The following is a 26857-nucleotide window of genomic DNA, read 5'->3' on the forward strand; positions in this document are numbered from 1 at the left end:
CTAAAATTTCAAATAATACACAGATATGGCCTATGGCTTCTATGCAAGACCTGCTCAATAAAACAAGCGCCCTCTGTTTCATTTGTAGGTGACTATATCTAATTTAATTGTTGTTATGAACTGGATATGTGATGATTCTGTGAATACTGGATATGGGGCCCCCTTGTACAATGCCTGCATACCACAAATAGTGCAATCATACAATCAATGAGAGCATGTGGTTATAAATTCTTTGATGCAACAGTTGCTTTTCTGGACCAGTGAGTGACATTTGGGTAATTTTCTGCGGCACACCTGATGATCTCTCACGGCACACTAGTGTGCCCCGGCACAGTGGTTGAAAAACACTGCTCTTTCGGTCTAACCTCTTACCCTAACCCTAAACCTAACCCTAACTTGTTATGACAAAAACCGAATGACACTTGAAAAATTAAAGTCTTCCAACCCCCCCCCCCCCCCCCCCCCCCTCAACATATTTCTCTCTCTCTGTATTATCAAGAGATTTAGGCAATTCAGCAACCCAGGTTTACCCAAAATATGAACCATAGCCATGTGTGAGTAAAGATGAAGGTTAGGAGAGGCTGTAGAAACCATCACAACTATAGACCAACAATGAGCAGGTAATTTCAAAGGGGCTTTTATAAATGAAATATAAAATATTGTACCTACTTGGGTTTGTTGAGTAGAAGAGACAGTTGCTCTGGGCGTAAGGGAACTTCTCTTATGCTACTGGTACAAGTTGAAAGATGTATATAACCTGTGTGTGCGTGAGTGTGTGTGTGTGTGTGTGTGTGTGTGTGTGTGTGTGTGTGTATGTGTGTGAGTGTTTGTGTGTGTGTGTGTGTGTGTTTGTGTGTGTGCGTGAGTGTGTGTGTGTGTGTGTGAGTGTTTGTGTGTGTGTGTGTGTGTGTGTGTGTGTGTGTGTGTGTGTGAGTGTGTGTGTGTGTGTGTGTGTGTGTGTGTGTGTGTGTGTGTGTTTAGTCAAAGTAGGAGGAGCTGTTAACACTGATGCAGAGACTGCACTTTTCTTTCTTTTTTTTTTAAAATCTGTGGCCAGTTTGAACCCTGGAGACTTTTTACAAGAGGATGAGTAGCATGAGCGCTGACTCTCCAGTGACACCAAACTGCCTTCTACTCCCACCTTACAAGCATCATCCTGCTAGGCTAGCTAGTGTAGCTTCTTCTACTCCCACCTTACAAGCACCATCCTGCTAGGCTAGCTAGTGTAGCTTCTTCTACTCCCACCTTACAAGCATCATCCTGCTAGGCTAGCTAGTGTAGCTTCTTCTACTCCCACCTTACAAGCATCATCCTGCTAGGCTAGCTAGTGTAGCTTCTTCTACTCCCACCTTACAAGCATCATCCTGCTAGGCTAGCTAGTGTAGCTTCTTCTACTCCCACCTTACAAGCATCATCCTGCTAGGCTAGCTAGTGTAGCTTCTTCTACTCCCACCTTACAAGCATCATCCTGCTAGGCTAGCTAGTGTAGCTTCTTCTACTCCCACCTTACAAGCACCATCCTGCTAGGCTAGCTAGTGTAGCTTCTTCTACTCCCACCTTACAAGCATCATCCTGCTAGGCTAGCTAGTGTAGCTTCTTCTACTCCCACCTTACAAGCATCATCCTGCTAGGCTAGCTAGTGTAGCTTCTTCTACTCCCACCTGACAAGCATCATCCTGCTAGGCTAGCTAGTGTAGCTTCTTCTACTCCCACCTGACAAGCATCATCCTGCTAGGCTAGCTAGTGTAGCTTCTTCTACTCCCACCTTACAAGCATCATCCTGCTAGGCTAGCTAGTGTAGCTTCTTCTAATCTCAAACACAGTGTTCCCTTATGCATGTACGACCACACTGAAGGAGAACTTCTATGCAGATGACCTCACATTCTCCTGTCTGCCTCTGTTACTGATTGGATGATGATGGTGCAGAGACGTCAATGATATGACTTATTTTACATGGTGACTTGAGGGTTCCCAGTCTAAAGAGAACTCTGCACAGTGTATAATGGCACAACATATAGGTTAAATATGCAGACCATGCAAAGTAACAAATCACAAGCATATTCTCCTCCTCTGCTGTAATATAAATATCTCCCCCATACATGAAACTGTAAGTCTACAAGTCCTGGTGAGCAGGATGATGTCTTGCATGGCAGCCTCCACAATTGGTGTGAGTGGGTGTGTGTGTGAATGGGTGAATGTGAGGCATGACATTGTTAAGTGCTTTGAGTCCTCGGAGGAGAGCTATATAAATGCAGTCCGTTTACCATTCACCATTACAATTAGCAGACCCATCTGACCCCACCCCCAAAAGTGAGTAGAAATGCTAAAACTGTCAAATCAGCTTCTAGACCCATACATGTTGTATAGATTGGTATTGGAATTGGTCCTTGCCAAGCATCTTTGGAGAGAGACAGAGAGAGAGAGAGAGAGAGAGAGAGAGAGAGAGAGAGAGAGAGGCAGTATCGGAAACGGAAGGCAGCTGCCTGCTTTGTTTCACACAGAACGCCGTTGTCAGGGTACCAGAAAGAAGAATAATGTAAAGTTTGACTGCAGCTGCAATTAAATAGAATTTTGGACATTGAAGGCAGCATGAAGGATACATCTATGCTGCCTTCAAAATTCGTCAAAACAAAGGTATCTTAGAAGGCTCACAGAAATATTTGATTGGGACATGCCTCGATGCCTCGCTCCCCTGTTAGATATCTTGAAAGGCAGCATTTTTTCCCCTTTCATACATATTCGTACAACAAAAAGAGACAACCAAAGTCTATTGGAAATAAAAAGTCTGCAAAAAGTCATTGCGTATGTTTAAATACATGTTTAGGTTCACACAGAGATTTAATATGTTTGAATTTTGAATTCAAATGAGGTCACTGTCATCTTAGTGGTTGGTTAGCCTTTTTAATGATATTTGTTAAGTTAGCATTATAAATCAGAAGCATTTGGAACAAACCCAGAAGGTTTTGTAACAAATTGTTTGCATGCATTTACAGACACTACTATATATAAGATTTATCACCAAGAGCAATAGAATTAAACCTTCAACTTACAAATTTGCAATGTATGAAAAAGCAAATATACTGTAACTATGATTCATAATAAAAGTTTTACATGCTGATGCTAGTGAACAGGAAACATATGGTAACAAATGTCTTATAACAACAAAATATTTTCTACACTAAAATTAATTAGCTTTGCTGTTATTAAATTGCATCCTTTAAAGTCATTGTTGAAAGAAAAACATAATGAATGATTATTTCTTATTAGCATATTTCACACATGAGACAAATCTAGTATGGGAGCAAACAGAAAATCATGCATTTTTTATCAAGACAATCACACAAAATGGAACATAATAAAATCAAAAATAAAAGATAAACTACGCCAATAAAGCAAGACCAGCCATCATGTGTTCTTTCTGCATTAAACTCGCAAAGTAGAAAATAACTTTCTAAGGGAAAGAGATAATGAATTTGGTTCCAAAATGCTATATCCACCATGTTATTGAATTTTATTTATTTTAAATTACATTATTTTCGAATTAATTTCAGTAGATATATTTTTGGGTATTGTTATTTGTTTATCAAAACAACACAACTACAATGTGATTGATATATTTTCTACACAATTAAATAGCATGATGTTTTATTATTTTTAAAAACGGATATATAGCGTTTCGGAACCAAACGCATCAAATGGTTTAAGCTTTTTTAAGCTGGGCCAAGGTAGTGTAGTGGATAAGGAGCTGGACTAGTATGGAGTAGCCTGAAAAGTTGGGGGTTCGATTCCCAGCTTTCACTGTTTTAAGGGCAGCCGTGGCCCACTGGTTAGCACTCTGGACTTGTAGCCGGAGGGTTGCCGGTTCAAGCCCCGACCAGTGGGCCGCGGCTGAAGTGCCCTTGAGCAAGGCACCTAACCCCTCACTGCTCCCCGAGCGCCGCCGTTGAAGCAGGCAGCTCACTGCGCCGGGATTAGTGTGTGCTTCACCTCACTGTGTGTTCACTGTGTGTTTCACTAATTCACCAATTGGGTTAAATGCAGAGACCAAATTTCCCTCACGGGATCAAAAAAGTATATATACTTATACTTTCAGCATTCCACCTACAGCACCCCCTGCTGGGTGAACCTGGGAATTGCATCTCTCTCTGTCTCTCTCTTACTCTCTTTCTCTCTCTTAAGGCCCATTCACACCAAGAACGATAACGATAACTATAACTATAACCATAACAATAAAAGCGTTCACACTGAACAACGATAAACAAAGTCTCTCACTGTGTTAATAAATGTGAGGGCTAAAATTCGATGCGTTCTGATTGGCTATTAGCATTTTATCGTTGTAAAAATCGCTCTGAAAGTGATCCCCAACGATATCGTTCTTCATGTCGTTATTGTTATAGTTTATGTGTGAACGTCGTCATTCATATTAACGAGAACGATATTTATTTATAGTTATCGTTATCGTTATCGTTTTTGGTGTGAATGGGCCTTTACTCTCTCTGCCTCTTCCCTTGGTTCTCATAGTCTGAAGCTTCAGGGGGGACTGGAGTTGTTGGGGTGTAGGTGGCACCATCAGCAGATATCCTCACATTCTGAGAGCAGAACACATAACATACATACTGTATGATCAACATATACATACTGTATGATCAACTCTAATTATGATTACATAAACACACACACACTTATAGATTAAGTCATGTATTATAATGTCTTACGTCCAGAGTGTCATATTCAGGGGATCTGGTGATGTGGTTGAGACCTGTGTATGTGTCATCAGCAGGACCAGGCTGGACAGCCTAAAAATTAAACAAACTAGATGTACCGCATAGCGGTACAAAATATGACCGCCGCTCAGTCCTGTACATCCGTTCCGCGAAAATAAATCACACTTCAATTTGTCTCCATATTTTACTCCATCCCCCACTCTTGAAACTTTTGTGTATGCTTGTTTGGCATGCCTGAGTGTGTGTGTGCGGCTGCACAGAAAGTACCCTACTGGTGCTGAAAAGGTGAATAGATTGTAGAATAGCCAAAGAAGATGTAGAATTGTTATAAAACCTTTAAAATCTCTAAACAATCACAAGTAGGGCAGTTCATCACAGTTCATCCATTGCAACTGGATTGATGAAAGGTCACTTACACCTGTAGGCTACATTGTATTTGGGAAAAGCAAAAGGTATCAGCATAATGTTATTTATTTATTTATTTATTTATTTATTTTTTATGTATTTTTAAACAAAAACATCTCTGTCAGTTCCATGCCGTTTTCAACAGCTATCAAAAACAAAGGTCATTTTTGGATGGATGGATTTTTTGTGAATGTTTCTTCTTCTACATAAGATTTTAGTCATCTTTAGTTCATGTAATACTTTATTGTCAATGCACAAATTAAGTAACAGTAGTCTGAAACGTTATTGTTAATGCACAAATTAAGTAACAGTAGCCTAGTCTGAAACGAAATGCTGTTTTACATCTAACCAGTGGTGCAAATAACTGACATGTCCAAATGGGCCTTGATGAAATGCGTCGCTAGACTGTTCATACACATTTTAACGGGCCAAAGTTGAAGAGCTTTTGTCCGTTATTGTTAGTGCAAATATAGGCTGATTCATGTTCCCTTGCATTGTTTAACTGAGGTCCATGGCTAGTCTGGCTTTCATCAGACCAAGCTCAATCTTTTAAGAAATTAAAAAATAAATAGCGGGCAGATCAGGCTGGGTTCACCCAGCCTAGTCCATAGGCACCCGATATTGTTTAATTTTCCGATTGAGATATACACGCTCTGGCTATTCTAAATGCAAAAATGCATCAGGGAGTTATGACAAAACGGTAACTAACAAACTAGATCCTAATAGAAAGCTTCCCTAAGCTACAGGTAGGATTATAAGGTAGGCCTATTTACAACATAAATTGTCAATAGGCTATGCTGGCGACACAAATAAAATCTCCTTTGGAAACCAATGGCTTACGCCTTACAGTATCAAGCGGACTTAAACTGTCATATCGTGGCGAAAAGTTGTAATAACATTCACGCAGCTCCATGAGTCAAGGAAAGCGCGAATGAAGTAGCCACTTCTAAATGGGACCCACTACACAGTAGCTTAAGGTGTTTTGCTAAAGCAGCCATAATGAAATGAAGGTGTCATTGTTTGGATACTTCACACACACGTGCTTTTTAATTTCACAGACTACAACTACCAAGCTGTAATCAAAGCACATCGATTCCCCTCTCACACCCTGCACGCACTTAAAACAAAATAAACAGGCGTCTCAGTCTCACACATGTATAGGCAAAACTGTATCAGACCGGTGTAACGTTGGTAAATCTTCCATTGCACAGAATGATTTTGTAGCACGTGCAATAAATGACAGTCGAAAGATACAAACAGTGCTGCTATACATTTGCTTGGTATAACCGCATGTATAGTTTTCTACAAATGCAATAAATCAAATGCCTCCATCACTCAACCAACGCTAACGGTAACATTACCTAGGTCCTTATTGATATTACAAGATTAACGTACCTGCGGTAAAAACCAAGCATGTCCGATAAACATCCTCAGATTTATTTCGGCTTCAAGAAGAAATGGGAATTACACTTCATGTGAACATCGTCCTATCCTTATTAGATGTTCGCTGCGGTAAATTACAGTCCTTGTATGAAGAGTCCATTGTTTTTTCCAACCCACTTTTAACTTCCAACAAAATTACGTCTCACTGCAACGATGCGCCATCTAGTGGACAAACGACTACTTCTCGCCAATACTGAAAATGCAGCCATGATGATGATGATGAATATTTATTTTGGCTTTCTTTTAATCCTACTGATTTTCATTTTTTACCGTGGGGCAAATCACAAATGAGTGATAATGAGCCAGGTTGATGTGGGCCCTTGAGACCAACATACCATAAAAGATTCACAGAGAACTGTGTCTGCCCTACCCTCCTTTCGGGGGGTCCAGTCCAGCGGGGGGGCTGCAGATGAAAACGAAAAATGACGGTTCCATGCTATCCATGTGGGGGTACATGCCCACCAAGTTTTGTGTACCCCGGTCTTTCAGTGTCCCGGGAATCCTTGTTGGTGTACGTCACTAAATGTACACATAAATTATTTTATTGTAAGGCCCCCCATGAACGAAAGTACACAAAACTTGGCATGCATTCAGAGGGTGTCATAATGATCCTACACTTTTAATTTCGTGCAGTTTTGACCTTGTCAGCCAGAGATATTGAGATGAAAACACCAAATTTTTTGCTTTTTAATTTTTAACTAGGTGGCGCTATACATGAAATAAGTGGTAATGGGATGGGTTGACATGCCCCCTTAAGACCAACATACATAAAAAAGGTGGACCTCCTAGGCCCTACAGTTCTCGAGATATTCACAGAAAACTGTCTCCGGCCACCTACAGGCCAGTTGGTGTATAGTAACATAAATTAATTTATTGTGTGGCCCCCCATGAACGGAATTCCACGAAACTTGGCGCATACAGAGGGTGTCATAATGATCCTACACTTCCAATTTCGTGCAGTTTTGACTATGTTAGGTCACAGATACCTTCAATTACAACACCTCATTTTTACTTTTTTGTGTTTAACTAGGTGGCGCTATACATGAAATGAGTGGTTATGGAATGGGTTGACATGGCCCCTTGAGATCAACATACAAAAAAAAAATGGTCCTCCTAAACCCTACGGTTTTCGAGATATTCACAGAAAACTGTGTCTGCCCTACCCTCCTTTCGGGGGGTCCAGTCCAGCGGGGGGGCTACAGATCAAAACGAAAAACGATGGTTCCATGCTATCCATGTGGGGTTACATGCCCACCAAGTTTCGTGTACCCCGGTCTTTCAGTGTCCCGGGACTCATTGACGGAAATTTGGGCATGCGAAAAAGAAAAAAAAAAAAAAAAAAAAAAAATAATATCTGACTAAACCTATATGACCGCCGCTTCGCTGCGCGGCGGTCATAATAAGTAGTGTGATAAATAATAAATAAACACAATAAACAATCAACCTATTATAGGAGACTGGTTTGAACACTGGAAGTATTTCAACACTAAATCACACTGAATCTGAATGATTTCTGTTTATTTGTCTAGGTCAGATTGTTGCACAGGCAGGTCAATAACATTGTTCAATCAAATGATCACCAAATTGTGTTCCATTGTGGAAAATACATTCACATCATTTAAATGATTTTCCTGCTGTATAAATGGCCCATCCCCGTTAATTTGGAGACATGAAGGCAATAACAGATTCATCCCCTCATACCTGTGGACCAGCTGTGGTGTCTCTTAAGCCTAAAGTATGGTCCCGCGTCTGCGTCCCGCGCACGCGGCACTGGTGAGCGCGTGACGAGATTTGCGTCATTTTTACAGCATGCGTCGCGTCTTTGAGTCGACCGAAATTTAAGACCGCGCGTCAAAGTGACGCGTAGACTGCGCATGTGTGAAACGGAACTGCTGTAAACACTCCCCTCCAGTAGGTGGACCACATAGAAGAACAACACTTAAACGTAGAAACAAACCTAGACAGAAGAAGACTTGTTTGGTTACCATAACGACGATGGAACAGAGCGCCTGTCCTCAGCTTGCCTGGCTTTGAGTTACGTGAGACACCACGACATGGAGTCAACTTCGACCGATGTAAAGCCACAATCCACAGATACATTCTTTAACATTATATTTAACGGTCACTTTACCATCTATGGTGTAGAACCCAAAGTATTTCAAGACACCACATTTTAGATGAGTTGGGGACGTAATTATCTGTCTGCTGGCCGTTCTGTGCGTTACCTTTGATTGTCGAAACAGGGTGGCTGCATGGGCTCATTGTGGCTACTGGCTATTATATTGGCTTGATTTGGTCATGAGCCCTGGATCATATAGCACTGAATGAGATGGTAAACAATAAAATAAAACTAATCATAGACAGTGACAGCCTTTACTCCATGCATAGAGAGCTGACATGACTTCGGATTAAATGCATCTTTTAAAAATGAGCGTATGCTGAAATCAAATCGCAAAACCCAGAGCCAATTAAAGGTATCTATCTACAACGCTCAGGCGAAACCCATGTAACACTTGCTGATCGAGATGCATTCTCGCCTGTTCCTTATATAATACGTTATCAATAGTGATTATAATAATAAAGGGAATGTAGCCTACCTCTCCCAGGTGCAATCATTATCACCTAGCCTACTCCTGAACAATGTTGAATTCAAATCTCGAAACTCGCCTGTCAACACCGGGAAATGCGCTACACAGCACTAAAAACCGAATAGTTTATTTATAGTTCGACTACGGATATTTCACGTCATGTTCGAATAAAAGTGACAGCCCTACTCCCTGCATAGAGAGCTGACATGACTTCGGATTAAATGCATCTTTTAAAAATGAGCGTATGCTGAAATCAAATCGCAAAACCCAGAGCCAATTAAAGGTATCTATCTACAACGCTCAGGCGAAACCCATGTAACAGTTGCTGATCGAGATGCATTCTCGCCTGTTCCTTATATAATGCGTTATCAATAGTGATTATAATAATAAAGGGAATGTAGCCTACCTCTCCCAGGTGCAATCATTATCACCTAGCCTACTCCTGAACAATGCTGAACTCAAATCTCGAAACTCGCCTGTCAACACCGGGAAATGCGCTACACAGCACTAAAAACCGAATAGTTTATTTATAGTTCGACTACGGATATTTCACGTCATGTTCGAATAAAAGTGACAGCCCTACTCCCTGCATAGAGAGCTGACATGACTTCGGATTAAATGCATATTTTAAAAATGAGTGTATGCTGAAATCAAATCGCAAAACCCAGAGCCAAATAAAGGTATCTATCTACAACGCTCAGGCGAAACCCATGTAACACTTGCTGATCGAGATGCATTCTCGCCTGTTCCTTATATAATGCGTTATCAATAGTGATTATAATAATAAAGGGAATGTAGCCTACCTCTCCCAGGTGCAATCATTATTACCTAGCCTACTCCTGAACAATGCTGAACTCAATCTCGAAACTCGCCTGTCAACACCGGATAATGTCATCATAATAATAATTGAAGGAATAACCTAGGCTACCGCTCGCTCTAAATACACCCATTATCACAGTGAGACATACATTATGAACACAAATAGTTACTTCAAAACTTTTATTGACACGTCATATTTACAGGTTTTTGGTTCATACTTTTTGGTATGAGGCAGGTGTGAAGACTCAATACAAATTTAATTGAGGACATCTGTACGCACAACTCTTTCTTACCATGACACTGCTGCATGTGTTCAGAAAAATGTCTTTACTTTGTATCGCACCAATATTGCTGCCCTAGCAGCACCGAGTCACTTAGCTACATGAGTAGCCTAATAAGCAAGTAGGCTAAGCTAGTCTCTCAGCTATACCAACAGGTGTGCTGTGTGTGTTCTGGTGGATGATAAATGGAGCGATGCGATGGGCCAGCTTATCAAACTTCCCAGCAGACAGGCGAACGTACTCATGGTGCTTTTTCCTTCATCTGCTCTTCTTTCGTTTAGTGCTCGCACATCCCAAGTTCTTCTTTTCTTCAGGCGTTTCAGGCTTCTTTGGTGGTTGTGTCCTACTTTCAGGCTCGACGTACCGCCCCCGGTTGGTGGGGCAGAGTATCACAGTTAATCCGTAGTGCGCAGGCGCTAACCTTAACAATTTAACGCGCATTCAGGACAGCAGAAATTGGAGTATGCTTCACGTCCACGGCAAAAATGACGCACGTCTTGGGCAAATGTGACGCAGGAGCATGCCAGAGCCTTTACTGCTGCTGTGCTGGTGCCTCTCATCTCTCTGGTTTGCGTCCTGCAGAGAGAGATTTGTGATTTTAACACTCTTAACTGTGATCCCCACTATTCATTCTCTAATTAACACACTGCAGTTCAAAGACAGCACAACATTGTAAAGAATTACACTGTAGGCTATAAAGAACAACTCACACTCTCTTGTGAACAGCAACTCCAGTCAGAACTCCAGCTACAAAACCAGCCAGCATGCCTCCAATCACGCCTCCAACCACAAGATTCAAGGAGAAATGTTTTTTTGGAACTTTTTAGAAACAGAAAGCAATAAAAGCAAAGAGGTAAATATCAGTTGTATCACATAGTATATTAATACAGTATGTGTCATCAGTGACACACAGAGAGACTTCCTCCGTGGAAAACATTGGATGCAGACATATAGATCAGAGTTCTAATACAAAAGTTAATTGATAATACATGTTCCTGAAGCTCAAATCTACAGAGTAGCACACAACCATGATGCAGTAGAATTTGACACAGAAATGCAGCAGTACACCCCAGTAAAATACAGTACATTCATCAAAGAAATGCAGCCAGTAAAAAAAACAAGTTTCACAATGGTTGCCACAACCTTCTGAGATCAATTTTGAAGTGCAATTAAGAAACTGCTCTGGACCTGGCAAGGAGACCCTGACTCCGGTGGAGTTCTTCAAGCCGACCTTATTTCGTGCCTCACAGTGATAAAGTCCTTCCACACCAGGGACAAGGTTAAATGTGAGGATCGGCATCCTCCCTGTGCCCTGAAGAACTGTTTCATCTCCAGTCTTCCTGTACCAGCTGTAGCTGTGCACTGGTGGGTTGGCATCACTGCTGCAGGTCAGAGTCACTGAGTCGCCCTCCTGAAGGTCACCAGAGGGGCTGAGTGATGCTGAGGTCATCCTGGGGGAGTCTAGGAATATGATAGTAAATAGATGCCAATGAACCCTCAATAAAAGTAGCCTTCTCAGTTCTTATTTACCCCATGCATGTTACTCTAAATTACCACATGAAGTCATAAATGTTTTCAGAAGTAGCATCTAACAGTACTCACAGTGGACATCCACAAATGTGGCACTTTAATCACTGGCTCCATGTTTGTTCTCTCCCTTACAGTAGTAAAGCCCACTGTGTTCAGTGCTGATGTTAGTGATGCTGTAACTCCAGCCTTGTCCAAGCCATGTGGATTCATTTCCAGTTTTCCTGTACCAGGTGTAGCTGTGCACTGGTGGGTTGGCATCACTGCTGCAGGTCAGAGTCACTAAACTGCCCTCCACTGGTTCACCAGAAGGATGGACTGATGCCAATGTGTTTCTTGGGGCATCTGTCAGAAACATTTCTGTCATTTATGTTTTTCACATTCTGTGAATTTGTTCCCAGTGTCTTCTCAGATATATAACACATAATCATAAAGGATGGTATGAATCTCACATACTTACATCTGACATTGAGAATCAACTCAGGTGAACTGTGAATCCCATGTCCCTTAACAGCACAGGAGTATTTGCCTGCATCTTCAATGCTGACTGAGTCTATATCCAGCCTGTTGTCAGCTGTGTGTAGATCATTAACAGGCTGTGAGTTCCTGTACCAGATGTAGGTGGGATTGTTACTCAGACTGCAGGTGGTGCTGCAGGTCAGTGTCACTTTGTCTCCCTTCTTCACTGTTGCAGGATCCACCAGCACTTGCAGTTCTGAAAGAGCATTGTAAATAAATAGCATATTTTGTCCATGTGTCCACTAACATTTCAAACACTTAGGAGACTGCCATTATGAAATATGTATAATCATACAAATACCTGTAACTGTGAGTCCAACAGTTACACCAGTATATCTTGCTCCTACATCCAGTATCAAATCCTGTGGGTTCTCTTCACCATCCACCCATGTGGTAAACCAGAATGCCTTTGTGACTGCATGATCACAAGGATATGTGTAATAGCTGTGGAGTTCCACTGAGGAGCCCTTCAAGGCACAGATGCTCTGTGGGGTGTAGGTCACACTCCAACCACTCAGAACACCTGAAACATGGACACACACACACACACACACACACACACACACACACACACACACACACAAAGTACATAACAAAGTACATAACAAAGAGTGGTATTAGTTGCCTAAAATTAGTCACAACAATTTGCGTTCATCTTTATCAGCATGACTGCAGACATGTGTATAGAGCGAGAACAAAACAAATTTGTACTTACACATAGATGGTGATGGGTGACCCTCAAGTCCTCTTACAGCACAGGAGTAATAACCAGCATCATCTGTTCTAACCGAGGCTATGGACAGGGTGTTGCTGCTGGTTGTGTGTGAGTTACTCAGAGGCTGTGAGTTCCTGTACCAGATGTAGGTGGGGTGGTTACTCAGACTGCAGGTGGTGCTGCAGGTTGTGTGTGAGTTACTCAGAAGCTGTGAGTTCCTGTACCAGATGTAGGTGGGGTGGTTACTCAGAAGCTGTGAGTTCCTGTACCAGATGTAGGTGGGGTGGTTACTCAGACTGCAGGTGGTGCTGCAGGTCAGTGTCACTGGGTTTCCCTCTTTCACTGATTTTAGACTCACTTTCACATGAAGATCTGTGTGCAAAAAGACTTAAGTGATTATTGTCATATAGCACAAATTAAGTTATTACTTTACTGAAAAAAAACATAATCCTTTTAGTTTTACATTTAAAAATCCATTTTTCATAATACTAACCTGTAAGTGTCAGAGAGACCTCAGATCATCCCACGTGGGTCATCAGTTATCAACCTGAATCTGTATTGTTCCCCAGTGTCACTGTCTCTCAGATCCTTGATTCTTAGAGCACAGTTGTTCCTTTTATCCCCAAGATATTCCACACGCCCCTGATATCTGGAATCCAGTCTTAAGTCATACAGTTCTTTCAGTTTAAAGAACCAGAATGCCTGTATGATTTTTAGATTTCTTGGATATGAGTAAGTGCAGGGAATGTCCACAAATGACCCCTTTAAACCGCAGATGCTGGTTGAGAGGTATGTCACACTCCAGTCGCCCTGACCAAGGACACCTGGTCACATGATAGAGTGGTTAACGCATTACTGTTACTGGACCTTCCACAGCTGAAGATCTGCCTTATTCAGATTTGACAGCAGTTATAGCTTTGTTACAGCTGCTCATAACCACATAGACAGTAACACTGTGGATATATGACCTTATATGAATATATGACTTCACATTAGTCACACAGGGCCAGATGCAGCTTCAACATTTAATGAGGAGATACAGTATACTGTACAGTATAGAGCAGGATTACCTGATAAAAGGAAAATGACTGTAGTGAGAATCACAGGGCCTTTTGTGAATGGCATGGCTGCATCAACCTTTAAAAAAGACAAGCCTTATCACTTTGGAGACAGTAATGCAAATGGTTTCATATTAGATGAGCCAAAAAACAAAATCTAGTACTTATGTATTCAATATAGACATTATCTTTTTGCACCATTATATGTTCACCATTAACAAGTTAGTGTTACCACACAGTAGACTTTATATTAATCTGCACAAAAATTAGACAGCGAACAAAGAGGCAAGTAAAGAACATGAGAATATCCCTTACTACTGCTTGTAAAATAACAACATTTCAAATCATGATGTTCAAATCAAGCTCCAAAATGTCCCATTTGTAAAAGTACTTAAGTTCTCACTGACAGATCTGTTATTGGCTAACCTTTCCTTCAGTCAAGCTGCTAATAACTGCTATGAATGTGAACCCAACATGATCAGAAACAAACATGCTGATGCAGGGAGCAACCCTGCTTCCTCTAATGTAAAACAGAATGGCCTTATGCATTAACACAAAGCTAACCAAGACCATTTCAAACATAAACTTTTCATATCTAGTCAAATGCTATTTTCTAATTTGTTTCCATTTTATGCATAGAAGTTTGCAGAACCGTAAAGAGTAATACTTATTATATGCACCAGTTGCAAACATGAAATAAATAAATATCATGTCAATAAAATGTCATGCCTTGTTCTCCAAATCCAGCTATCGTGCATGATGCTAATGTCCGTATCACAAACACCAATATTTAAAAAAAAAAAAATATATATATATATATATACAACTTACAGAATATGAACATTGCAATAGTTAGAATGAACAGTTAAAGTCTACATTAAGCGTAACAGTAATAATAAAAATATCAAATATCATAAATGAAAAATAATGAGTTTTATAGTAACAAAACCACAAATATAAAAGATAAACCACCACCAGTGAGCAGATCCATTAAGTGTCCTATAGGCCAGAGTGAGGGATTTGAATTTAATTCTGGCTGCTATTAGCCTGGGTGCCAGCCGAACTTAGTCCCGCCCACAACATTTCAGGTCGGGAAGTTCGGTCTGGCATTCCTCCGTTGTGGAGCAACTATGCTCGCTCTAGATCTGGCGGACCAATCAATTCGGGCTTTACGATGATGGACAGGTGAGCAGCAACAGCGCCTCGTCAATCACGTCATCTGAGCACGCTTAGATTAGGCCTATGTTTGCAACAAAAACGCTGTGGCTAGTAGGAGACATGGCTTTTAAGACCCCATATGGAAAAGGCATATTATTTTATAGGTTTTATCACTGAAAACGATTATTTCTGAAAACTTTGGCCAAAGTTGAGATGTGGGAAAACTCATGGTTTCACTTTCATCAAGGGAAAACAGCGTGTTGCATTGTGACATGTTGTTCCTTCGTTCGTTTGAAATATCTGATTGACCACCTGTTTGAGGGATTTGCAGCCTTTCCCAGCTGTTTATAACATGTTTGTAGCATATCAGTGTTCAACAGAATTATTTTTAAATAAAAGCTGTTCTTAGGCCAGCTACATCTCCAGCTCTGAAGGCTTTGTCTCTGGCCCTCAGCAGTCTGTGGACGTCTCCTGTCAGCCATGGCTTCTGGTTGGCCCGAGTGGTGATGTGTTTTATTTCTGTAACATCATCGATGCATTTGGTGATGTAGGAGGTCACAGTGTCTGTGTATTCCTCAATGTCAATGTGGTTGTTGTGGGTGGCAGCTGTTTTGAAGATATCCCAGTCTGTTGTTTCAAAGCAGTCCTGAAGTTGTGAGACGGCCCCCTCCGGCCACATTCTCACCTCCTTCAGAACCGGTTTGGTGACTTTTGCTCTTTGTCTGTATCGGGGCAGCAGCAGGATGCTAATGTGGTCTGATTGCCCGATGTGGGGGAGGGGTTTGGCTTTGTAGGCTTCTTTCTGTGGGGTGTAAACAAGGTCCAGGGTGTTTTGTCCTCTTGTTGGGAAGTTTACATGTTGGTGAAATTTTGGTAGTACAGTTTTGAGATTGGCGTGATTGAAGTCTCCAGCGATGATTGTGAAGGCATCCGGGTGTTCACTTTGTTGTTCACTGACGGCCCGATACAGCTCATTCAGTGCCATGCTCCTGTCACTGTTTTTGTTGCTGGGGGGGGATGTACACCGCGACCAGCAGAATCGCGGTGAATTCCCTGGGGAGGTAAAAGGGTCGGCACTTAATTATCATAAACTCCGCCAGTGGAGAGCAGTGTCTGTGTACTACCGTAGCATCTCGGCACCAAGCATCATGTGTGTAAACACAAACTCCTCCACCACGTCTTTTGTCTGCTAGGGCTCGGTCAGCTCGATAGCACGTTAGCTGCTCCAGGTGTATAGCAGAGTCGGGGATGTTACCGTTGAGCCATGATTAAATAGGCCTACCTTATAATCCTACCTGTAGCTTAGGGAAGCTAACAGCTTTCTATTAGGATCTAGTTTGTTAGTTACCGTTTTGTCATAACTCCCTGATGCATTTTTGCATTTAGAATAGCCAGAGCGTGTATATCTCAATCGGAAAATTAAACAATATCGGGTGCCTATGGACTAGGCTGGGTGAACCCAGCCTGATCTGCCCGCTATTTATTTTTTGATTTCTTAAAAGATTGAGCTTGGTCTGATGAAAGCCAGACTAGCCATGGACCTCAGTTACACAATGCAAGGGAACATGAATCAGCCTATATTTGCACGAACAATAACGGACAAAAGCTCTTCAACTTTGGCCAGTTAAAATGTGTATGAACAGTCTAGCGACGCATTTCATCAAGGCCCATTTGGACATGTCAGTTATTTGCACCACTGGTTAGATGTAAAACAGCATTTCGTTTCAGACTACTGTTAATTAATTTGTGCATTAACAATAACGTTTCAGACTACTGTTACTTAATTTGTGCATTGACAATAAAGTAGGCTATTACATGAACTAAAGATGACTAAAATCTTATGTAGAAGAAGAAATTCACAAAAAATCCATCCATCCAAAAATGACCTTTGCTTTTGATAGCTGTTGAAAACGGCATGGAACTGACAGAGATGTTTTTGTTTATAAATACATAAAAAATAAATAAATAACATTATGCTGATACCTTTTGCTTTTCCCAAATACAATGTAGCCTACAGGTGTAAGTGACCTTTCATCAATCCAGTTGCAATGGATGAACTGTGATGAACTGCCCTACTTGTGATTGTTTAGAGATTTTAAAGGTTTTATAACAATGCTACATCTTCTTTGGCTATTCTACAATCTATTCACCTTTTCAGCACCAGTAGGCTACTTTCTGTGCAGCCGCACACACACACTCAGGCATGCCAAACAAGCATACACAAAAGTTTCAAGAGTGGGGGATGGAGTAAAATATGGAGACAAATTGAAGTGTGATTTATTTTCGCGGAACGGATGTACAGGACTGAGCGGCGGTCATATTTTTGTACCGCTATGCGGTACATCTAGTTTACTTTATTTTCTATGAGAAGTAATATTTGTGTTTGGAGAGAGACTCCGTACTGGGGTGGGGCAGAAGCTACAGAGAGATGGAGAAAAGCTCCCCAACCGTCATCACACATTCTAACGGTTTCCAGGCAGAGAACAAGAAGTAACCACTTTAGCTCATCACCATAACAACCAGCAAACTGACCACAACCACAGTGTCACAATCAGGACGAGAAGGAGATGATGTCAGATCAGCATCAGAGTAGCCTGGCACAATGATGCTCCTCTTCCGCTCACATAAGAAGTGCAAATGTAGTCATTAGTAATTTCAAATAAAATACACTTGAATCTGGTTGAATGGTCCAACTAGTACGATGTAAGATGTACAGTAAGTACAGTGGGGAGTCTGGAGCAGCTGCTCTTCTGTAGAAAGGCCTCAGTTCACAAAGATCACAGATAAGACAAAAAGAGAAGCACAGTCTCCGCATCAGTTCTAACAGCTCGCCCTACATTGGCTACCCCCTTCTCTCTCTCTCTCTCTCTCTCTCTCACACACACACACACACACACTTATTTATGCACATTCTATTTTAGCTTATGATAAGTTCCTGTAAAGACAGAACAGCCTTCTCTCTCTCCCTCTCAGCAAACACAAGTAAGTGCAATATGTTACTTCTTTAGCAGATAGTTATTCAAAATAGTTTTTCTTTTTTTTAAAAAGAACAAAAAGATTTAAGATAAAAAAAAAAAAAAAAAAACCTCTTCATATCATTTTGCAAGCATCCACAGTGTACTTTCCAACGCGCCTGAAACTGCTGCACAGTATTCTGTAACACTGCAGGCCTATGTGAGAGAGTGTGTGTAAAAGAAGGTGACATTGTGTAATTGTGAGAGTATAACAGTCTCATCCTACTCAGACACTATATGAGCTAGAAGCAGTTTCCCGTCTGCTTAGCTTACATGAACATGTGACCACATTGCTACACTTCGCTGCACTGCTGCCACTAGAACTGATGATGCTGAAATATCACAAGTCCCCAATTCAGTATAGTTATTGTACAGACTGGTGTTCTGCTGGTAAATCTTTAGAAATGTTGGTGTTTGTGATATAGAAATAGCATCATGCAAGAGAGCTGGATGTTCTATGTTTGATTTGGAGAACAAAGTAAGACATTTATTTATTTATTTATTTGATTGCACGTTTGCATTCGGCTGAAATTAAGTATTACTCTTTATGCTTCTGCAAACTTGTATGTTTAACATGCAAACAAATGGTAAATCATTAGACCTGTAAGATTATGAAGACATGCGTTTGACATGGTCTTGGTTAGCCTTGTGTTAATACACTCCTCAGCCCGTTCTGTTTTACATAAGGGGAAGTGGGTGGCACCCTGCATCAGCATGTTTGTTTCTGCACATATTGGGCCATCCTTAAAAATATTTTTGTTTGCAGTAACAGCCAAAAAAAAATAAAAATGGGTCGGTAGGTAGATCAATATTTTTTTTTTTCAAGATTCAAAGTAAAAAAAAAAGTTCAATTTTGGTCATTGTGATTACGTAGGAATGAATTTACACAAATGTGCATATCGTGACGTAACTGACTGGGTCTTCAACCCGTGCCTTCAGGCGCACCATTGCAAACCTCATTCTGATGCAGGTTATATAGACCAGCCTTTCTCAAACTTCTTTGACCTGAGGCCCGGTCATGGCAGACTTTTGGGTCATAGGGCTCATCTACATGTACCCAGAAAGAAGGCTACAATAGCTCTTGGCCACGTTATATTGAAATTTGACTATACAATACTCAATGCTATACAGTATATTATACAGTCTCTGCTCTGTTTCTAAGGAAGTTCCAAAAAACAACGTCGTTCTATTAAGTTTCGTTAAATAAATAAATAGCCTTCCAACAGGTTGAAGCGGAGCTTTGATACCAACGTTATCGATTAGTTTCAGTTTCTCTCGCGCAGACGCGCATTGAATGAATGCTCATACCACCACTTAATTGTAGGGCTCCATGTTTAATGACATCGATAGCAGAAACGTTTGTTTTCTTTTTTCGTCGATCCGCGGTTTCTTGATCAACTGCGCAGCAAATTATCAGATGAAGCATCGGGCCTAATTTCACTCCACGACTCCGCGAACCAGCAGTCTCCATGTTGCGGACCCATATTTCGAGAAATGCTGAACCGCTAGACTAGGGGGAGAAGGGATGAGAAAAGATCTGGCCACAGTTCTTCCAGAACTTCGTGCCAAGTAAAAGCGTTATCAGTTTGTGTGAATGAAACGAAGCGTAGGCCATAGTGTGACATGCGTAAAACCAATGGTGTAGCGTGTTGCATTGTGACATGTTGTTCCTTCGTTCGTTTGAAATATCTGATTGACCACCTGTTTGAGGGATTTGCAGCCTTTCCCAGCTGTTTATAACATGTTTGTAGCATATCAGTGTTCAACAGAATTATTTTTAAAAACGTAGGGGATATAGGCTATCAGTTTCTTCCTAATAGTCTACCCTACTACGTATCTCTTAGATTTCGCTAATGAGTGTTGTAGGATATAAAGACGGCACAATAACTTTTACAAAAGACCAGAAAACAATGTTAAGGCATTTGTGGGGAAGAAGGATGGTTTGTGTGTTCTTCCTACACCTCTCACGGTAAGTTTTTTATTGCTCTGATTGGTTAGGTTTATCCATTTGAGTGCAGAGGCACCCCCCCCGTATCGGTTGAAACACACCCCATAATTGCGTCACAATGGAACAGCATCAGACTCATATTCTGACTAGAATTGAGTATGGCTACGTCAGGCTAGGCTGCTATAGGAAGCCAATGAAGAGTAACTAAGACAGGAGTTACATGTGTCATCTTTGGCTGATTAAAGACCAGATACGTATGCTGTCACATTCTTAATCAACTGTCTCACTATACAAGCAGGCAAGCCAGCTGACAATTAAATAAAATGCACTAGTCCTTATTTGAAAGAACAAGAAGATGTCTTGCATATTATCTCAGATAAGGTCTGATCTTATAATGTTGTAAAGGATAAAGCAGCATGATTTTACGATTGAGGCTACATGCTCAGAGACATTTAGTCGCTCACCACTTGTGACGCTTAAGTAGTAAAGATGAAGGTTAGGAGAGGCTGTAGAAACTGATCACACCCATGGATCACCACAATGAGCAGGGAAACTTAAAAGGGCTTTTATGAATGAAAAGTAAAATATTTTACTCACTTGGGTTTGTTGAGAAGGAGAGTGAGTTGCTCTGGGTGTACAGGGACTCCTCTTATGCTATTGGTACAAATTGAAATATATAGTTATGTGTGTGTCTTAGTGTGTGTTTTAATCAAAGGAGGAGGAGCTGTTAATTCTGAAGCAAACACTGCAATTCTCTTTTTTTTTTTATCTGTGATCAGTGTGTGGCCTGTAGACTTTAAACAGAAGGATGAGGATCATTCATTCCTACATTGACACGACTCACCAAAACTGCCTTCCTCTTCCACCTTACTAGCATCATCCTGTTAGGCTAACTAGTGTAGCTTCCTCTAATCCCGAACAATGTTCCCTTATGCATGGATGGACACACTGAATGAGAATTTCTATGCAGATGACCTCACATTCTCTTCCAGGATGTGAAACTGGGCCTGCCTCTGTTACTGATTAGGTGATGATAGTGTAAAGAACCACGTCATGTTCTCTTCCTAAGAACTGTTAGAATGGTGTAGGCCTAATGGGAGTTGGCAAGCTTTCATCTAAAACTGCAGTTCCTGCTCACTTTGGAATCCTCCCCGCAATGGATACACAATATACACAATACACACACATTCCCTAATTTGAAGCGTTGTGGTGGCAGCATCATGCTATGGGGATGTTTCTCGAAAGCCTGCAGCTTGTGAAGGAAAAGGGTCAGATGAATTTAGTAAAAGAACAATGGGTTACACTTTACTTGACAGCATTGACATAAGAGTGACACGAATGTGTCATAAACAAGTCATAAACGTTTATGACATAACGCTTCTGTTATTAAGTGACATTCGTTTTTTGTCATAACAAATTAGGATTAGGGTTAGGATTGGGGTTAGGGTAGAGTTAGGGTTAGGATTAGAGTTAGAGGTTAGGATTGGGGTTAGGGTAGAGTTAGGGTTAGGATTAGAGTTAGAGGTTAGGATTAGGATTAGGGTTAGAATTAGGATTAGGATTAGGATTAGGGTTAGGGCTAGGGTTCATGTGGCATGACAGTGTCATATGTTCATGACAGTGTCATGTCACTCTTATGTCGATACTGTCAAGTAAAGTGTTACCGAACTATGACTTGGAAGAAGATTTACTTTCTAACAAGACAATGACCTGAAGCATACTGTGAAAGCTACACAGAAATGGTTTAAAGACGGCAATGTGAATGTTCTTGTCTGCCTAAGACCTCAATTAGTGCCTGGACTTGAAAAGGATTGTCTGGGCATCAATACTTCCCTCTGTTACTGGATTTTGAACATCCTAACCAACAGACCACAGTCTGTTAGGTTAGAAAATCTCACATCCTCAACCCTCAGCCTGAACATCAGCATACCACAAGGCTGTGTGTTGAGCCCTCTCCTTCATTCCTGCTTCACCTACAACTGCACAGCTGTACATGGCTCTAACATCATTGTCAAGTTTACAAATGATGTTGAGACAAAACTAACAGTCCAGGTGGGGATCCTGACATAGACACAAACTGCATTTAGTTGTCTCTGTAATTGTACTCTGCACAATAACAATGAAGTATAATCTAAATCTAATGTCCCGTGGTGACATCAGGTCAGAAAATATTGGGGTTGCAAATATCTAACAAGCTGAATGTAGCTGTTTGTTTTGTTTTCATTTTAGCCTACTTTCTACTTAATGCTGCTAATTGCAGTGGAGTAAAAGTACACATTTAATTTTAAAAATGTAGTGAAGTAAAAGTAAAAATAAAAAATAAAAACTGAAGTAAAGTACAGATACTCCCCATTCATACTTAAGTGTATAGTTATACTTTACATCTCTGACTTTTTATAGACAGCGTAGTCTCACTGCCCTCATGTCGGCAACTTTAGCTCTCTATAACGGGAATTGCTGTTCAAATCATCATTAAAGTTGAATCTAATCTAATCTAATCTAATCTAATCTACAGCATATTCAATCCCTCCTCCACTACTGTACAAATGTCTTCCCCATTCAAGCAGCGCAGCCAAAGTTCCTGTAAATCTACAAATAGCAGACGTATTGGACCACACCCACAAAAGAGTGAAAAAGTGTTAAAACGGTCAAATCAGCTTATAGAGCCATACATGTTGTGTACTTTGTCTGACGTGAGATGGAATTAGTCCAAGTATCTACGGAGAGTGTCTGGTGGGGGGCAGAGAGAGAGAGAGAGAGAGAGAGAGAGAGAGAGAGAGAGAGAGAGAGAGAGAGAGAGAGAGAGAGAGAGAGAGAGACAGACAGACAGACAGACAGACAGAGATAGAGAGAGTGATGTCTTCTTTCCTTTGTTCCTTTTGCATGGTGGTTGACAAATAATGCATGCCCGTGCTAGAATGGTTTTAATGATAAGTACTATGGAACCTTAAGTCTGAAACTTTATTCATTTCTCACACACCAAGTTGGATGTGCATAAAATAAACTCTGCATCAGTGTTTAGTTCCTCTTTTCAGTGACACTGATGGCCACTTTCACACCCTCACTAGCAGCCTAGTAAACATACAGGCAGGGTCATGTCAATATGTTGCATGTTTAGAGACAACTACTGTATGGCAAATGCATCAAAATACTATTACTCTTACTAGTATTTAATGCATTGATATTTTTACCCTTATTGCGATCATTGTTTAGTTAGTATCCCCCATATTGAAGTGTTGAATTTAAAGGAAGGCCTACTGCCTGCAGTTCTGTGGTTTTGAACCTTAAAATCTTTGGTTTTCAAAAGTAGCTCACCTGGCCCTGGAAAATGGGAAGTCAACACCAAGTCATAAACAATACCAGCCAATCAACACCAACCCATATACAATCAACACCAACCCATAAACAACACTGAAACGGGAAACAGAGCAGACATCGGATGCAGAAACAATCCTGAAGAAAAGCACAAATACCTGGCAAGGAGCAGTGACCAACACAAAACTTACACACACATAGCAAATAGAGCAGGCAGATTATTAGGAGTGTTATTATGACCGCCGCGCAGCGAAGCGGCGGTCATATAGGTTTAGTCAGATTTTTTTTCGCATGCCCAAATTTCCGTCAATGATTCCCGAGACACTGAAAGACCGGGGTACACGAAACTTGGTGGGCATGTAACCCCACATGGATAGCATGGAACCATCGTTTTTCGTTTTGATCTGTAGCCCCCCCCGCTGGACTGGACCCCCCGAAAGGAGGGTAGGGCAGACACAGTTCTCTGTGAATATCTTGAGAACTGTAGGGCCTAGGATGACCATTTTTTTCCGTATGTTTGCCTCCAGGGGTCATGCTAACCCATTCCATGTGCACACATGTGCATAAACAGATACACACGCACACACATACATTTACAGTAATCATACGTATGACACATACTCACACAGTAGACATATGTACGCATGCATGCACATGCACAAACACACATACGCAGGCAAACACACAAGCACGCACATACACACACACACACACACCCACACACATAAACATAAACTTGTACACGCACACATGCACACAATTCAATAATTTTTCCCGTCATCTACTTCCTGAATTATTGGGGTACATGAAATTTGGTGGGTATGTAGCCCCACTAGACTTTTACGGAAAAATGTCATTTCGTCCCCAGGGACCACCTTCTCTGGGGGTATGCCAAGTTTCGAAGAATTTCATCCATGGGGGGGGTCTAAAAAAATTAGGTTATGTGTACATTTAGTGACTGTACACTCATTAGCCTGTAAATGGCGGTGCACACATATACACATGCACACACACAGGCACCCACATACTATCAGTATTAGAACGGCCGATACATAATTACAAATTCAGTAGGATTAAAAGAAAGCCAAAATAAATATTCATCATCATCATCATGGCTGCATTTTCAGTATTGGCGATAAGTAGTCGTTTGTCCACTAGATGGCGCATCGTTGCAGTGAGACGTAATTTTGTTGGAAGTTAAAAGTGGGTTGGAAAAACAATGGACGCTTCCTACAAGGACTGTAATTTACCGCAGCGAACATCTAATAAGGATAGGACTATGTTCACATGAAGTGTAATTCCCATTTCTTCTTGAAGCCGAAATAAATCTGAGGATGTTTATCGGACATGCATGGTTTTTACTGCAGGTACGTTAATCTTGTAATATCAATAAGGACCTAGGTAATGTTACCATTAGCGTTGGTTGAGTTATGGAGGCCCATTTGATTGATTGCATTTGTAGAAAACTATAAATGCGGTTATACCAAGCAAATTGATAGCAGCACTGTTTGTATCTTTCGACTGTCATTTATTGTACGTGCTACAAAATCATTCTGTGCAATGGAAGATTTACCAACGTTACACCGGTCTGATACAGTTTTGCCTATACATGCGTGAGACTGAGACGCCTGTTTATTTTGTTTTAAGTGCGTACAGGGTGAGGAGAATCGATGTGCTTTGATTCCAGCTTGGTAGTTGTAGTCTGTGAAATTAAAAAGCACGTGTGTGTGAAGTATCCAAACAATGACACCTTCATTTCATTATGGCTGCTTTAGCAACACACCTTAAGCTACTGTGTAGTGGGTCCCATTTGAAGTGGCTACTTCATTCGCGCTTTCTTTGACTCATGGAGCTGCGTGAATGTTATTACAACTTTTCGCCACGATATGGCAGTTTAAATCCGCTTGATACTGTAAGGCGTAAGCCATTGGTTTCCAAAGGAGATTTTATTTGTGTCGACAAATTTCTTTACATGCACTGGTCATACAAAGAATTGAAATTTCGTTTCTTACTTTCCCATGCAGACATAGACATGCTTTAAATACAGACATAGACATACTATAGACATAGCCATAGACAATAAACATTCAATTAAAGTGCAAGACTGAAATATAGAACATGTATGTATCAACATAGAAATATAGGACATATATATATAAAAAAAATAGAGGTAGTTGTGTTGTATATTTATATAGTCTTAACAGTTACATGAAGTTTAAACTTGTGCTTGTGTGACCTGTATATTTACATTGATATGCAGTATGCAGTAATTTCAAGTATATCAGGCTTGATGTGAAGCAGCAACACGTTAGGCTGCGCAGTCACAGTGCAGTTCCACAGGGCGGTGTTGGGGGGGGGGGGGGGGGGGGGTTAGGGTAGACAGGATCCTAGTTTCCTAGGTTCCTGGCTGGCTGGTGGGTGGGGGGGGCTGTCAGTGATGGGAGAGTGGGTAGAGTGTTCAACATCCTGATTGCTTGGTGGATGAAGCTACTTGCCAGTCTGGTGGTGCGGGAGCGGAGGCTGAATAGTTTGTGTGCAGGGTGGGTTGTATCCTTGACAATCATTAGTGCTTTGCGGGTGAGGCGGGTGGTGTAAATGTCCTGCAGGGAGGGGAGTGGTGCTCCAATGATCCTCTTAGCTGTGTTAACAGTGCGCTGGAGGGTCTTCCTGTTCTGATCTGTGCAGCTTCCGCCCCACACTGTGATGCTGCTGGAGACGATGCTCTCGATGGTCCCTCTGTAGAATGTAGTCATGACAGGAGGCGTGGCACTTGCCTTCTTCAATTTGCGCAAGAAGTAGAGGCGCTGCTGGGCTTTCTTCGCCAGTGATGCTGTGTTGGTGGTCCAGGAGAGGTCGTCGCTGATGTGCACCCCCAGAAATTTTGTGCTGCTCACTCTCTCCACAGCATCTCCGTCGATGGACAGTGGTGGCAGTTGTTTGTGGCCTCTCTGAAAGTTGACAACAATGACTGCTTGCTCCAGAGAGGTGTTGAAAATGTCTGTAAAAACATCCTTCAGCTCTTCTGCACAGTCCTTCAACACTCGGCCTGGTATGTTGTCTGGGCCTGCTGCTTTGCGTGGGTTAATGGTGGCTAGTGTCCTCTTCACGAGGACAGGTACAGGGGTTGGTCGTGGGGGGGAGGTGGGGTTTTCTGTGGGTGAGTGTCATTTTGTGCTTCAAAACGGGCGAAAAAACTGTTCAGGTCATTTAGCAGAGAGGTGTTGTTCTCACAGCTCCGTGGCGCAGGCTTGTAGTCAGTGATGGCCTGTATGCCCTGCCATAGGCTCTGTGCATCTCTGCTGTCTTTGAAGTGTGTTGTTATTTTGTCTGTGTAATCCTTTTT

The 26857-nt window shown here is 41.4% G+C and overlaps 1 protein-coding gene and 2 long non-coding RNA genes across 3 annotated transcripts; all 3 read right to left on the reverse strand.

The window, feature by feature from the left end:
• Positions 1–4500: 4500 nt before the first annotated feature.
• LOC121718700 lies at positions 4501–8299 on the reverse strand. Its single transcript, XR_006033997.1, has 3 exons — positions 8274–8299; positions 4716–4796; positions 4501–4589 (listed from the first exon to the last, which is right to left on the reverse strand). It is a non-coding gene; the product is annotated as an uncharacterized LOC121718700 (long non-coding RNA).
• A 3252-nt stretch (positions 8300–11551) lies between these two features.
• Positions 11552–13203, reverse strand: LOC121718638 (B-cell receptor CD22-like). The gene is made up of 5 exons (XM_042103727.1): positions 13022–13203; positions 12608–12829; positions 12248–12502; positions 11863–12132; positions 11552–11721 (listed from the first exon to the last, which is right to left on the reverse strand). Exons 1-4 carry the CDS (start codon positions 13023–13025, stop codon positions 11888–11890), a joined length of 726 nt encoding a protein of 241 aa, XP_041959661.1. The 5' UTR covers positions 13026–13203; the 3' UTR covers positions 11552–11721; positions 11863–11887.
• A 527-nt stretch (positions 13204–13730) lies between these two features.
• Positions 13731–21102, reverse strand: LOC121718696. Its single transcript, XR_006033993.1, has 4 exons — positions 21044–21102; positions 20797–20853; positions 14092–14158; positions 13731–13845 (listed from the first exon to the last, which is right to left on the reverse strand). It is a non-coding gene; the product is annotated as an uncharacterized LOC121718696 (long non-coding RNA).
• Between the last annotated feature and the right edge of the window lie 5755 nt (positions 21103–26857).

Source organism: Alosa sapidissima, chromosome 9, assembly GCF_018492685.1.
Source record: "Alosa sapidissima isolate fAloSap1 chromosome 9, fAloSap1.pri, whole genome shotgun sequence".
NCBI lineage: Eukaryota > Metazoa > Chordata > Actinopteri > Clupeiformes > Clupeidae > Alosa > Alosa sapidissima.